Raw genomic sequence first — 15,109 nt, 5'->3', positions numbered from 1 at the left:
GCGTTTAATAGTAATAGTTCATTTAGGTGCATTACTACAGTTATGTTATTAAGGATAATGTAATAATATGTGGATTGGAATATTAGCTTCATTTCTCTTCTTTCGACATTTAGCAAAACAGTCAACAAAATTTCCTGAACTTTAACATTGACATAGAAAATTAGATAGGAGAAGGCCCATATTCCAGTAGTCGAGTATATTAAGTTTTCCATGTATTATTTACGATAAAGGTAAATATTTAGGTTGTCATGATAAATAAAATAACAATGTCAAATCTCGTCACCAAGGGGCGTTCTTTATTGATCTTCGGATAGCAAAATAGAGAAAAAAGTAATAAATCATCACAACGATCGTACCATAATATAATATTTATAAACGAATGAGAACTACAGATTTACATTTGATAATACAAAATTGTCTAATCACATTACAAAAAAGTTTTAGTATAGATACATTTGGCAAAATCAGTGAACAGGGTGCTATGCAAAATCGGTTATAAGATTAGCTTGATTTGTTTAAATATTTAAACCACTCGTTTAACTAAGGCAACGAGAATAAGACCAAGAATAAAACTGTGCAAGTTGATATGTAAGTTGAAGGCGCCATTGGAGTCGTTGCAGAGGTTGGAGTGGCAGACAGAGCAGGAAGTGAACTCTGGATGGACACCGATAACATTTTCTGAGCAGGAGTTACCGCAGTCTCGGATTACAACCTTGTTTTCTGGAAAAAAAGGTTGATAAATGAGCCAACCAGAATATCAGATCTATGGAGCCGTTTTCATGTGACAAACATCAAATAAAAATAGGGTAAAATTATTATATAGCTATCAAATTTTAAAGTATTCTACTTTTTGGTGTAAATGTGATACTCACGCCCAGCATTGTAGGTTTTGGTGACGCAAGCATCATTGGCTCTGTTGCAGTATTTTACGGTGGTTTGGCGATCAGGTGTCCAACAACTTGGGTTGTTAGCGCTGGTACAAGCATAGCAAACTTTCCTATTATTTGCTAATACTAAATTGGAATTAGGATTCGATAAGCGTCTGAGTCCAACAACTTGTGTGGGGTCGGCCAGTGATTCATCTACTTCACTTGGACTATCATTTCTACTCTGAGCTTCAAAACTATCATCATCTAAAGAGGAATCTGAGGGATTACTTCTTCGAGTATTCAAAAGTTCTTGAGAGTCCAATTGGCTACTTGGTCTTGATGATCTACTTTGCTTCGCAAGTCTGCTCGTTAGACACTTTTCAACTAATTTACCGAGCTCTGCTGGATTAGATTCCTTTAGTGGTTGTTTCTTTCCATTTCGACTTTCAACCTCAGAATCTCTGTTGAGAGGTTGCTTTCGACTTTCATCAACTTCATTAGTTTGGTCATTCAAAGGTTTTTTTGGAGTATATACATATTGATTTTGATTTCTGAGTTCACTTTGATCTTTAAGAGATTGAGGTACGAGTCCATTAGTACTCAATGGTGCACCTTGATTTTGATCTAACCTTTGTTCAGGTGAAGCGGGTCTACAATCTAAACCATTATTCAAGTTGCCAGTGCGAGGGTCAGGAATATACGGTAGAACTGGTGCTGTATTTTGTCGAGGTTCAGCTGAAATAATATTTAGAATTGAATTAGCTTTTCCAATGACCATAGGTCAGGACACAATATTTTAATGTATGAACTGACAAAATATCCAAAGCTAATAATGTTGGGAATTATTTAAACAGATTTTATATTATAGCAAAAACAATTTTAGTAAAAAATAGGCAGCAGGTACAAGTAAAATAGTTAACTCTAAATAGGTTAAAGTAAACAATAGGTCATAAACAATCTATTGCAAGTACTTACCTTTACAAAAGATAAAGTGAATTAATAAAATGTAAAATAATTTTACGATCATTTTTTTCTCTTTTTTAGTTTCACTGCTGCCAAAACAACTTTGCACCTCGAAATAACGAAATAAAATGACACAGTCCTAATGAAAATCGTGTTAAAATATACGGAGAATGATATCAAAAAGGAATTTTATCGTTAAAAGCTGTAAACCAATATCAACCTATTGTGTTGTGAGTATGCGCTTGAAAGATATTCAATCAAAACAATAGATGTTCCGCGAAAATGCTTCTCATTGTTCCAAAGAACGGCCCTTTACAAGTCGCTCAAATGCCGAAACCGACATATGCTGGGCAGTCAGTGTTTTGGTACGATATTCCATATGTAGAATATTCACTATAAAATCCTTAAATTATATAGATATTTATAAAACATTTATACTAAATAGGCTAGCTAATGGAAAGACTAGTGTGTATGCGACTACCTGCCACTAGATGGCGGTAAGTAGTTGTAAAAATCATGTCAGATGCCTTTAGGCGACTTGAATAAAATCTGACACCAGTGTTAAGAATAACACACTCGATATGATGATGCTAACGAAAGGAAATAAACCGACTTTATAGTCGATCAAAAACTATGGATGTAAGTACCTAATTGCATTCCGTATACTTTAAAATTGAAAAGATGCTCTTTATACATGAGATGCACATTTTAATATTTATACTCAACCATTCATTTATATTTACATATGTTCACGAAATCACGTTCAAAATCATATTTAATACGCACACATAAACTGTATGCTCAGAAAATTAATCTGTAAATTAGAATCAAGGTAACGATACGAATATGATACTAAGAAAATGATACGATCAAAGTATTAACGAAATCTTGGAAATGTTTAAGCAGAGATTTAATTTCAAGCCGTCGACCCTATTACGGTCAAATCGATACGAGAGGGCAGGAAAAGAGAAATTAGAGTTATTTGTCTTCTCTATTTATTCTCGAGATTGCATTAGGAATGACAATTATTTACCGCTCTTTGTAGGTTCATATCTGAAAGCATGCAGGGAAATGTCGTAAATAATGAAATAAAACTAATGTTAAATTACATCACTATAGCGTAAAACTAAAAAGTGAATAAGTATTTGTTTTTAACAAAATCCTAAAACCCCACCGAATATAAAATATTTGTGGGCAGAAATGAACTGTACCACTAAGAAAAACCTATAGAATTGCAGGGGTGAATTCAGGAGCTACGAGTGGGTATACAGGTCAAGACGAGTGAGTTTCGATGGTGCCATTGACAGTTGGACAAACTTGTTTGGCGAACCGAGGCCACTAAAAGATTGCTTTTTGAGCATAACAATGTAGAATTTTCTGAGTTTCGCCACTCTGTAATATTATATTGAGCCGTTAGTATAGCTAAAAATCTTTGAGGTAGGTTGGATGACATCACAAATCTACTTTTCGTAGAAGCAAAACATAAAGCAGTATCAATGCAATTGTGTAACCATAGGCGCGCTCGGGAAAATAAATAAAGTATTTTTGATGGGTACTTATTCACATATAAATTATTTACTGCTAGCGACCCGCCCCGGATTAGCACGGATGCAATATTATGCTTATTATATTCATATAAACCTTCGTCTTGAATCACTTTGTCTATTAAAAACCCTCATCAAAATCCGTTGCGTAGTTTTAAAGATCTAAACATATTACCTATGCATGCTCAAGGGAGTTTTGGTTACAATTCTAAAACCTTTATTTTTGTTGAGATAGGTAGGTAATAAAAAAACATGTGTGTATTAACAATAAGGGTAGGTAGAGGATTTCCAAAAAGACATGCAAAATGACACAAGGAGTGGGTAAAGGGACATTTCGGGCAATTTGCATTAAATATTAATTTTAACGCGAGGCGTATGCTGATCATACCCGAGCCTGAACGGGAAAATTCCCCTTTTTCCGTTAAAATAAAGGAGTATTGGACGTGTAATGATTCGGTTGGACGTAAGTATTTATATTTGAAAAATATTTTTGTTTTAGCTATGATTGTATTCGTGGTTTTGCATGTATGTTTTGTTATATTGTTTAATAAGATATTTAGCTAAATTTCATAAAATATACGATTTGCATATCTCTTTTTGAAACTTTTGACGAGTGTTTTGCTTATCTGGCATCGATAGCGGATAAAATAAGGTACAGAATTTTGTAAACAGTATGTAGATTAAGCGAGTTACAGTCATTCAGTAGAGCAAGAAGCATCGCAGTGCGTTAGTGTCCGTAACCCGATAAGTTAGTACAGCTCACCGCACTAACGCGGTTACCGGTAGTTTCAGGTGGACCTCGTGTTAGGTACTGTGACATTGATTATGGTTACTTTCATAATGTGGGAATTGTTGAAACTAATATATACATATACCTACGCCATAATGTGTTTGCTACAGTTTCAACTAATATAATAACTTAATAACAAAGTATATACCTGTAGGCTAGGTACTATTAGCGTACGAGTCTTGAAATCGTTTTAGAATAAAGTTTTAGAAAAAAATAAGTTTTGTGTTTTACGCTCATCTATTTAGAATATTAATGTTATTTGAAATTTAAACGGATTTAATGATATCTTGTATTTTTTTTAACAGCCATTAAAATGTACATTTTAATGACTGTTAAAAAAATACAAAAGTAAATTGGTAATATTGATTTCATTTCTGATTGATATAAAAATAAACCGTAATGTAAACATCCACTGAAATATTGTATCAAGTTGTAATTATAAAGGTCAAAGGAAAAGGCAAACAAAATAATAAGTAGATTGAATTTCTCTTTGGACTCTATTGGTGATTCCTTCAATGTTCTGTCCCGTTTTATTGAATCGTAAATTGCGAATAAACAGCAAATTTGATTTTCTTCCGCTCCTAGATACTATAATACCTAACACGTTTTTATCACTTACGCTTTGCTTAATAATGACGGCATCTTAAAAAGGGAATATCTAATTTATATCTACAATTTTCAGGGAATAATAAAAGACAGCGTTGCGCATGCTGTTTTTGAGCCTCAAGTCTCTCCTGATGGTTTTCTCCAAAGTAAATAATCACGATTATTCTAATCTTTCACCTTGTACATAAAGGCTTAGAAATATTGGGCGAAGGTGGGGGCCTAAACTGAAGCTACCACAATAATAAGCTCGCGAGTGACTGCCAGAGCAGTGACAGAAGCTGTGCCTGTTACATAGTACTTCTTTTTTATTTTGTAGTGAAAACATTAATTCACAATATTCATTCATATAAATAAGCATGTAGTATAAATTATATAATAATGCCAAGAAAGTTGTTACGTATGTTTCATTCCATGTAATATTTGAATATTTTAAAATGCAACAAAAATTGTAAAATTTACTAGGTACTCTTGTTTTTATTGAGAAGACGTAGACTGAACTGATGCGAACTTATGGCTGTCGTTTGTTTTCAAGAGTTGTATTTGTCATTTCAACTCCAATCGCATTTTGTTCCACCCACAGAACACGGAATATGAACATAATACGACTAAAAATGTCAAATTTAAAAAATCCTAATATTTGTGAATGAAAAATTATTTATGTTTTGAAAGGAAAAAAACATTATTTCTTGTCATACTTAGGCAAGAACGCACAGTAAAAAGTGAAATTATGTATAGAATGAGCATTGCTAAAATGTTTGATGTGTAAAGTAATCCACAATTGGGTACTTTCCAACAAGTAAAAAAACAAAAAAAAATTGGAGCTTGTAAGGCAGTAAATTAATGCTATGTCGTCACGGGTTTAGGAGTAAAAAGGCATTCCTAAATCAAATTTAGGTTTTGAATCTGTCCTGAGTTCATTTTTAGAAACTCAAGCGCCTTTGACACTTCTTTATTTTTTATCTTGTGGTTCCAACAAATTATGCCTGGGAGCGGTTAAATTTTAAGGAAGTTCTAGGAAGCACGTAATCCCACAGGTGTTGAGTGTTTGCTGGTGTTTGAGGCGAAGGGAAACTTTATAAGCAAGGAATTTTCAAGTTTTCCTTCTTTTTGGATTTTCATTTTGCCGGCCCAATGAACGATCAGTACTTGGGAATTACTAAAGTTGTATTAAAGGTCCAGGGAAATCATTCGAGATGGAAAACGAATTAATTGCGAACTGTCGTTCACAGGTGTTTCATTTAAGGTTCGTTATGTAAAGTAATCATTTAGTAGTTTTTTTTATTTCAAGCTATGATTTAAGTTGTTATATTTAAGTTGTTGTCTTTGTCACTTTTAATTAATATCGTTAACTTTCCGGTACTCAGTTTCGCATAAAGGTACTGGTACAGGAGGAAAAGCGTACCTCTGCATACAAGCTAACTTTATTTACCCCGTCTCATCGCATAATACAAAAATGTATATTATTATTACTAGCAGATCTAGGCAGAGGCATATTATGCAAATTCTAGCAATAATCATTATTTATATGTTCGATCCACGATTGCGTCGCTAAGTATAATTTCTTTCCTTGTGTGATCTACGCAATTAGTTCAATTTGATGACTAAAATCAAGTATCGACCAAAACTCTGATTCTATTTCTTTCACACTCTTTCGCTCTTCAAACACTGCTTTTCAACTAATGAAAGAAATGGGAGGCTATTTAAAAGCAATCTTTGTTCCAAGTAGCTAATTAGTGTTCTCGCGGTAATACTCAAACTGAAACGACCGCATTCACTCATTTAAACTTCAGATCGCAGCGCTAATGTCCTCAAATTAGGATTGCTGACAACATGATCGAATTTTTGAGTTCTTGACATTTGGTTTTGACCAGCGTGAAGAATTGTGATATAATAAAGTATATCTTTATCCATGTTCATCGAATCATAGAATATCGAATATAAAAAAAACGCATATTTGCGTGGCGTGCGTTTTTTTTCTATATGATTTATTAGACCATTGGAGTTTACCTATACAAGAGCACAGCTTTCTTAAACGCGAGCTAATCAAATTCAAATTTATCGTAGTTTCCCCAGGTTTGAAATCTGATTATTCTCACGGGGCAAAATTTCGTTCCAAAGTCCAGTTCACAAAACTCGTCATTTTGATTGGGCTGTACTGGCGAGCGCCGAAAGCCAACTTTAATGAAGTTGGACAACTGCCGTGGCGTGTGGACGACGTGGACGTGCCCCTTTCATTTAACCGGAAACTGTACACCGTCCCTACTTTAATTGTGGCCTTTAAGCCTTAATAAATAGGTTTCTCGACCCGAGCTTTACGTTATAATTACACATTATCACTACTTTGGATTAAATCTGGAACACGATTGAAATACGAAGGGTTAATGTCATATCATAATCGTGACAATGGTTTAACAACTAAAGATGCCGAAGATTGTGTGATGTGTAGGAGAAATATTAGGAAAGCGGACCTTGGGCTCCAACGCTCGCTTTTTATTTTATGACATGGATTGTCATTTCAAAAACTAGGTATTATTTTGAATTTTATCAAATTACATTATTTCGGTCTAAAGCTAGTATATACGAGTAGATAGGTACTTACTTAGTATAAAAATAATTTATTGATGGATTTATCAAATCATATACTTATTCAGCCCTTTCCAATTTTATATTGGCAAGGATCAAGGCCTATCCACCGTATCGTATAACTAAAGCAATATCCTAAAGTTACATATTTATGAAAGAACCCTTCTTTTTATGGGTCCTATGGGCGTAAACATTTTATATTGAGATATGCTTTACATTTTAACGAGAATAGATATATTTTATTAGCTCTTGTAAGAAACTTTCACATGTGTTGACTTATGATAATATCAAATTCTAGAAAATAGTTGACCAAAAAAATTGGTATTTTACAATCGGCTGAAGAGGAGAATTGTATATTCTGCATATTATGTACTGGGCAAACATGTGATTTGAGCTTAGCCTGAGCATTAGACATTTCGGGGAATCCATGTCAAAATTAATTAAATCTGAAACTTGATAAAATAACATATTATCATTTTATTTCCTTACAAGAGCCCCATCCCAGCTTTGCTCGGGTTAAATCAAATAAATTATACACCTACACCTTCCTCAAAACTCACAGTCGTTTTAAAGATGTAAGCAATAGAGATAGATAGACAGCGGGAAGCGACTTTGTTTTATACTATGTAGTGATTTGAAAAACTCTAACCTAATGGAACTTGCTAGTCTCAGTAAAACGCTATACTTTTATAAATAAAACAAACACTGAAATCTCCACGTGAACCGTTAGATGCTAACAAAGTGCATTATACTGAGCATTTTACACAAACACATTAAGGGCGGGCTGCACCGTGAACTTTGACGTTAAATTTAACGTGCGCAGAAAAACGCAAAGTACCTATGTAATTTTTTCTACAGGTCAGCGGCTCGCCGAATTGATCAACATCAAATTTGGCGGTGCAACTCGCCCTAAGTAGTGTTTTCACCCTTTTCTATGTGACTTTGAAACAAAAAGTAAGGTATTTAACATATTTTTCACTTTTACCCGAACCCGAGTCAACTTTGACGTTGAGATTAACATGCGAGCGCGTGCCGCGCACCGCCGGTGACGTTTATAAAATGGTGTACTTTGCGTTTTTCTACATAAGATACGTTAAGATTATGTTAAAGTCAAAGTTGACGGATGCTACCCACCCTATAAAAAAGCTATGTTTTACGCAAAAACATTCGAAATGGTGACTGTACATACGTTTCAAACGTCTGTTCAGTCACCATTCAACTCCAACTTCACACACGATCCACAATTTACATCAAGTGATAAAGTGATTTTGTAAATGAACCAATCTGTAGTGACAGTACAGCATGTCAAGTTACTGCACAGACCGCTATGTGCTGCTTACCGTAGTAACTTTTATGTGGTTGGCTGTACCCAAAATCTTTTATGCACTTTAACAGAGAGCAGTGTTTTGAGCCACATATGAATAGTTCTTGCAAAATAGTGCGCTAACGAACTATGCGCGCTTGTTCATGGATAAACGCAATGTACAGTTGTCAGCACATCAATCTAACCAACCTTATTGCAAACACCGCTATTGCCGCAACATACAGGTTTAACAAGATATGTCTATTACTGTTTACTGTACGATGCCGCCCGGTTTTCAGCGAGACAAAATGAAATAATATTTCATACGCAATCCAATTTGCCATGAAAACGTCGTTTAAAATCGGGTTCCTGTAAATCGGGATTCAATTTTATTATTCTGGTTTACTATTAATATTTGCTGTTGTTAAGGTTACATAAGGTTGTGAATTTAATAATAACAATTTGATTATTTCATTTCTGTTGAAAATGCATTGTATTTGTATGAAATTTATTAAATTTATTTACGAGTAGATATATAACGAACATTCGATATTCTTTCGTATTATAAAACGAAGTCCATGTCTCTGTCTGTCTATTTTGCGATAAACAAAAAATTACTGCACAGATTTTCATGCCGATTTTACTAAATATATAGTGTGATTTTTGAGGAAGGAAGATGTTTAATATAGTTTTTATACGAGTGAAGCCGGAACGGGCCTCTTTCTAGTCCATCCTAAAGCTTTGGTTTGTTAAAGATTTGGTTGAGGCTGACAAATTAAATGAGTTTTTATAATTATTAGGCACGGTAATAACTTGTATTGTAGTAGTTCCTAGAAATGAGAAAACTATAAAATAAGCTGACAAGAGATTCACTAATGAGGGTACTTCAAGTATACGGGCGGACCATCCCGATCCGGACATGCGGTTGCGGCTTACGATTGTAACCGCGAATCCCACTATTATTATAAATGCAAAAGTTTGTGAGGATATATGTGTGTATAATCCCATGCTTTTCACAATTTTAAATATAGAATTTTAAATATATTTAAAATTCTATATTTGAAATAAAATATCACATTGGTGTATTTGATTTTGTCAAAGAATTTTAATTTTACTAGATTTACTTTATCGAAGGTTGAGGATGAAAATATCAAGCTTTGTTAACACTTTGATGACCACATACCTTTTTAGAATTAGAATAGAATATATGATTGGAAAGAATAACGTAATAGAGCCGTTATAGGTCTCACTCTATGTTCTCACTCTCTTATCTGAACGTTTTACCGGTTTCTTCCTTAGCCATTGAGTGTCGAAACCCAGGGTCAGTTACAGGTAATTATGATAAAGTAAGTACAGGGAACTTGTTCTGCTGAATATTAACTTTTTTATAGCATAGTGACCAAACAAGCATGCATTTGCCATCACAATAGTCATAGTTAAGCATTAGGATGTTTTATTCATTTGTTGGCCTGTTTCTGTGGCATAATCCTCTTAATACCGCACGCACGTCGCCATTACTTGCCTTTGTCAGGACACAATGAAGCCTTCCCCGTGATTTATTATGCTCACTTTAGGAATAACTGCTGAATTCTATATTTAAGGAGTATTAAAGAATGTAATTTACATTTGTTAGCGCCTAGGAGACGTAATCGTTTGATTTATTAAAATTTGTCTTCTAGTCGCTAGCTAGCAAATGGTCAGGAATATCAATAGATCTCAAGAACCTAAATAAAAGATTAATTAGATTTTTAAATATAATCTATTTAAAAAGTTTTCTTCTTGTCATTTGTCATGCCTCCTCATTATTGAAGATCCACTTGAAAACTACGTGTGATTCCTGAGGAACGTAGATGTAAAATTATGTTTTCCACTAGCAGTTCGTACTAGCTTACCACTAAGCTGGTACGAGCTGCAGTGTTAAAATAAACTAGGCATTTTTATAACGCACGGGAAATCATTCGCCTCCGCCATCCAGCTGCGAGAAGACAAAGGTATGTGGGACTTTAACCCACTGAAACCACGTGTAAACGAAAATTAAGAGGCATTTAAGTACAAGCTCTAGCTAGCATAGTTTAAGTTATTTGTACCTCTATTTAAAAAATCTATCAATATGTCTTAAAACCCTTTCAAAATAAATGTGCGAGGCAGCAGCATGAAATTTTTCATATTTATTTGTAGTTATTACAAAATACTAAGAAATCCAGCGAGCAAGCACTCTACAACTGTGATCCCACACATGTCTTGGATAAGCGCGAAATCCAAGAGAGACACGAAAGTGCTTTAATATTTTATTGTTCGGTTTTCACCGACGCGATTTACGGAAGTATAAACTTGATCTAAAATGACTATGTATACTAATAATAATCTGTCTTTCTGTATGTCTATCACGGCTGATTTTGAAGAAATTTGGATTAGATATTAATGAACCGTATGTTAGCCGCGAGTAACAGTAAGTACTAAGTCAGTATCACGTGTATAGTATCGCGTTAGTTTCAGTAACAACATTCTAGACTATTCTATTATTTATTATTATTTATATTTATATGAAAAAATTCTGCGTCCGCTAGACAAATTCACGAAGAAAGCTGTAAGCTATACATAATCCCGAAACCGAGCGAGTTATAGTCGAAAAATCAGTAAATCTTTTACTTTCAATTTCTTAAATATCCTATTAAATATTTATCGTCATTCACCATGCAGGGCAAAAATATAGCTTAATATTTGATGGGATAAATAGCTGTAAAAGTGCGGGGTTTACCACAATAGGCGTGGCTTATATCTCATAAAGCGTTATGACGTCATTATCACTAAGGAAAACGTAGTCGACCAACCCCATATTACAATTTCGTCATCATCGACGTGAAAAACTACTGATGTATAACGTCGCAATTTTTAAAAATAATATTTATGAGGATCTTAATATTGTAAGCTATCCATGAAATGCTGGAATTTTTCTTTCATTGATTTTTTTTCTGTACAACACGCTAATGGGACTACAAGTATCTAACTATTTGCAGTTTTTCAGTTTAATTTTTCAACAAAATGTTTTGGTAGATATATGATTAACACAATAATGCGGTTTTTTCATTTGGGCGAAGTCGTGGACTAAAGCTAGTTTAGTTTGTAAGCTATTGTTGAACAAATCATTGCACAAATATGGTCATTACTGATTGCGTAATAATCTTTGTGGCCAGCCCAATTAGAGCCGTGCCACAAATTGCTATGCTATAATTTATCGCTCCGAATTAACGCTTATAGATTTTGTGATTTCACGCGAGTTTGCTTAGTTCATTTAGTGATTGTACAATACAAGCTCGTGTAATTGTACATTGCTAGTTAGTGTTATATGAAAAATTGAAAAAAAAATGAAAAGAAATTGAAAAATCGACATATAAGTTGACGATCGTGAAATAAAATGCACGAGCTACACGCGCGTTGTCTTTTAGAACTTTTAGGGCAACAATCTTTACACGAAATATATAGGTCTATATTGAAAATCTATCCAAGAATATTGTTATTTTACTTCTGTTATTTCAAAACTTGTTACAAAATAATCCAAACAATACCCTTTTTAGTAATTTTCGAAAAAAAAACCTTATACATTGACGAGAGACATACGAGTATACCTACGAACGAGAGACATTTAAACGTTACATATACATTATCATTTTTTATTTAGTTACTTCACCGATAATCTAATTAAACATGAAGATATGTTTGCGAGCTGGCAGCTTTTTTGTTCAGGAAAGAACGCTGAGAAAACGCTGCCAGTATTTTGGGCACGTTGCCTCCCTGTGGCGTGTCAGAAGATTATTTTTATTTATAGTTTGGTTTGCGAGTTGTTTGTATGAAACAAATATTCACATTATGTATAGATAATAGGTAGCTATAAAAGAAAATCATGATATATAATAAGAACGAAAAATAGTGTTATTATAACTGGGACTTTTTTACTTTAACTCGGCGGGAATGACGATCATTTTGTTCCGGGATGAAGCGGAAATACCTAAAGTGGGCCATTAGTAGCGGAAGAGGCGTACTCTCGGCTTCCTCACTAAAACCCCATCTACACAACAATGCTTCAGATTTCATATTTCTATTTCCCTTGAATTTACTTTAAGTCTTGCTTTTTGAATTACAACAAGCAATATTACTTTGACTGAAAGTTAAAGTTATATATCATTTTAATTAAATACCTATTACCTTTCTTGTCTGTCATATTAGTTTTATGTATCTACACGAATTCAATAAGTAGTTCTAAATCTTTTAAGATTTAAGATTAGATGCGTTTGGCCCACGCAGTTTAGTCCCGAATTGAAAATTAATCGACCTAAATTACAATTGGAATTATTTTCTTCTGATATGTTTTTAAAACTTATCAATTTATCTTTTTGAATACATTTATGATTGATGTTAGCTAACATAACTGGTTCCAACTTTGTTTCAAATCAAACAGCTCAATTTCGATTCAAAACTAAATTGGATCTTTCACTAATTTCAGAATGTTCACAAATGAACTAAATGGGTAATTAAAATGTAGGTAATTCAATAGTGGTTCATCATTACTAGAATCGCTTACATTCATTTTACGATGTATAGTATAATATATATTATCTACAATGAAGAAAATGTACTTTTACATATTGAATCAGAATTCTGCGGGAGAAAATTTTGTTCGAGTGTATTTGAAATATTCATGGAGGCAATTGATTGCTGCCCGGGAGGCAAGAGGTGAAAATTTGTATAAGGAAGCGTGGAGAAATTGCCTTCATTCCCGATTCTTGCGGATTAAACTGTGATAAATGACATATTTCCATTTAATCTTGATAAGTTTTATCAATCTTTGTTATGTGAAAATTGTTTTTTTAAGACATACATAATCATAAGTTGCCGTCGATGCGCAGTTCAATAGTAGATGAAAACGGAATTCCAAAGTTAAAAATCGATACATTTTATATTTAATCCTTATGTTACATGGTTTAGATAACATCGCTTGGAGACTACAGTCTGTCACTGCAGTACACTGCACTCTAGTTGATTGTCAACTAAACACAGAAACCAAGGGAATGCGTTGTAACAACTATACAAAATTGATAGTGGTTAGGTAGGAATATAAATATTTAGTGACATTATATTTTTATTTTTTAGGCTGTAAGTATGTATATAAATTTTAAAAAAATGTTTACTTGCAAACCGAACTAATTTGACCAAGTCGCCTTAAAAATGTTAAGACGTATAATAAAAATACAATAAACATTTTTTATACTACTTTTGTTCATAAAGATTAATTATGCATATTTTCAAATACTAGCTTTATTGCCTATATTATCTAAGTGAACCATGATTACCTATCGGTATAGTAAATACTTAAACGTCATGGCTGTTATAGCAAAGAAAAAGTGGGCATGGGCAGGACATATTGCGAGACTGCAAGAGAGTCGGTGGACGAGACGAGTTCTAGAATGGAGACCAAGAGCCGACACCAGAGAATGCGGCAGACCACCGCAGCGTTGGGTGAATGATATCCGACGGCACGGAGGTCGAGACTGGATGAGTCGGGCGAAAGACCGCCAAGAGTGGAAGAGGAGGGTAGAGGCCTATATCCAAGACTGGATCACCGATAGGCCACCATGATGATAGTAAATACTTTATATATTTATCTAATTTTTGTTATAAGTAATAGTAAAACCATTTTATAAGTGGAACGAAAAGCCCAAATACATATATAAGCTATTATCAGGAAATGAAAAAAAAAATAGATTTATTTTTATCAAGGTGGCTTTGCTTCTAGCATAATCATTTAGTTTTCTTCGTGATAAATTACGAAGCATGATGATATTCCAATGCATTGTCAATATAGTAACTACACACTGACTATACTGAGGTAGGCGTTCATACACATAATGTGGCGGCTCCAATCTGACTGGAGTGCTGGCTCTCAGGCAACGCTTTGTGTGTATACGATATGATCATCACCAAGAGAAAAATAACCTCACTTTGTTATAATAAATAGGGAACATGAAGCAAATATAAAAAGTGCACGGTCCTTGCGCGAACCGTGAAGTAATAGTAAAGTTTTTAGAAATTCTCCACATAAAATTGTAGAGGTACTAACTTCTGAGAAACCAAAATACAAACTTTTGTAAAATTAAGAGTAAGAAAAATCGATCATTCGACAAACACATTCATATGTTAAGACAATGTAAAATATTAAATGATATAAGAAATAAAGAAAAAATGTTTGTTCGACCAAATTTCGCTAACCACAATTAAAAAGCTGAAGTATAAAAAAAAATCTTATTAGGAAAGTTAAAAAAATACGATAAGACTTGAAAAACGCGGATTCGCGTCTTCTATAGACCTCGTATGTGCCACATTCACGAGAAATAATTACGCGCATACATAATGTATGACGGGAACACATAGGGGAGGATGTCTTTCTCTATTTGTT

The 15,109-nt window shown here is 33.8% G+C and overlaps 1 protein-coding gene across 1 annotated transcript; it reads right to left on the bottom strand.

Moving 5' to 3' along the window:
* Positions 1 to 269: 269 nt before the first annotated feature.
* LOC128675563 (uncharacterized) lies at positions 270 to 2,005 on the bottom strand. The gene is made up of 3 exons (XM_053755045.1): positions 1,845 to 2,005; positions 873 to 1,604; positions 270 to 720 (listed from the first exon to the last, which is right to left on the bottom strand). Exons 1-3 carry the CDS (start codon positions 1,894 to 1,896, stop codon positions 524 to 526), a joined length of 981 nt encoding a protein of 326 aa, XP_053611020.1. The 5' UTR covers positions 1,897 to 2,005; the 3' UTR covers positions 270 to 523.
* Between the last annotated feature and the right edge of the window lie 13,104 nt (positions 2,006 to 15,109).

The sequence above is a fragment of the Plodia interpunctella genome, chromosome 14 (assembly GCF_027563975.2).
Source record: "Plodia interpunctella isolate USDA-ARS_2022_Savannah chromosome 14, ilPloInte3.2, whole genome shotgun sequence".
Taxonomy (NCBI): Eukaryota; Metazoa; Arthropoda; class Insecta; order Lepidoptera; family Pyralidae; genus Plodia; species Plodia interpunctella.
Note: the sequence above shows the minus strand (reverse complement) of the source record. Positions and strands in the feature narration are given on the sequence as shown.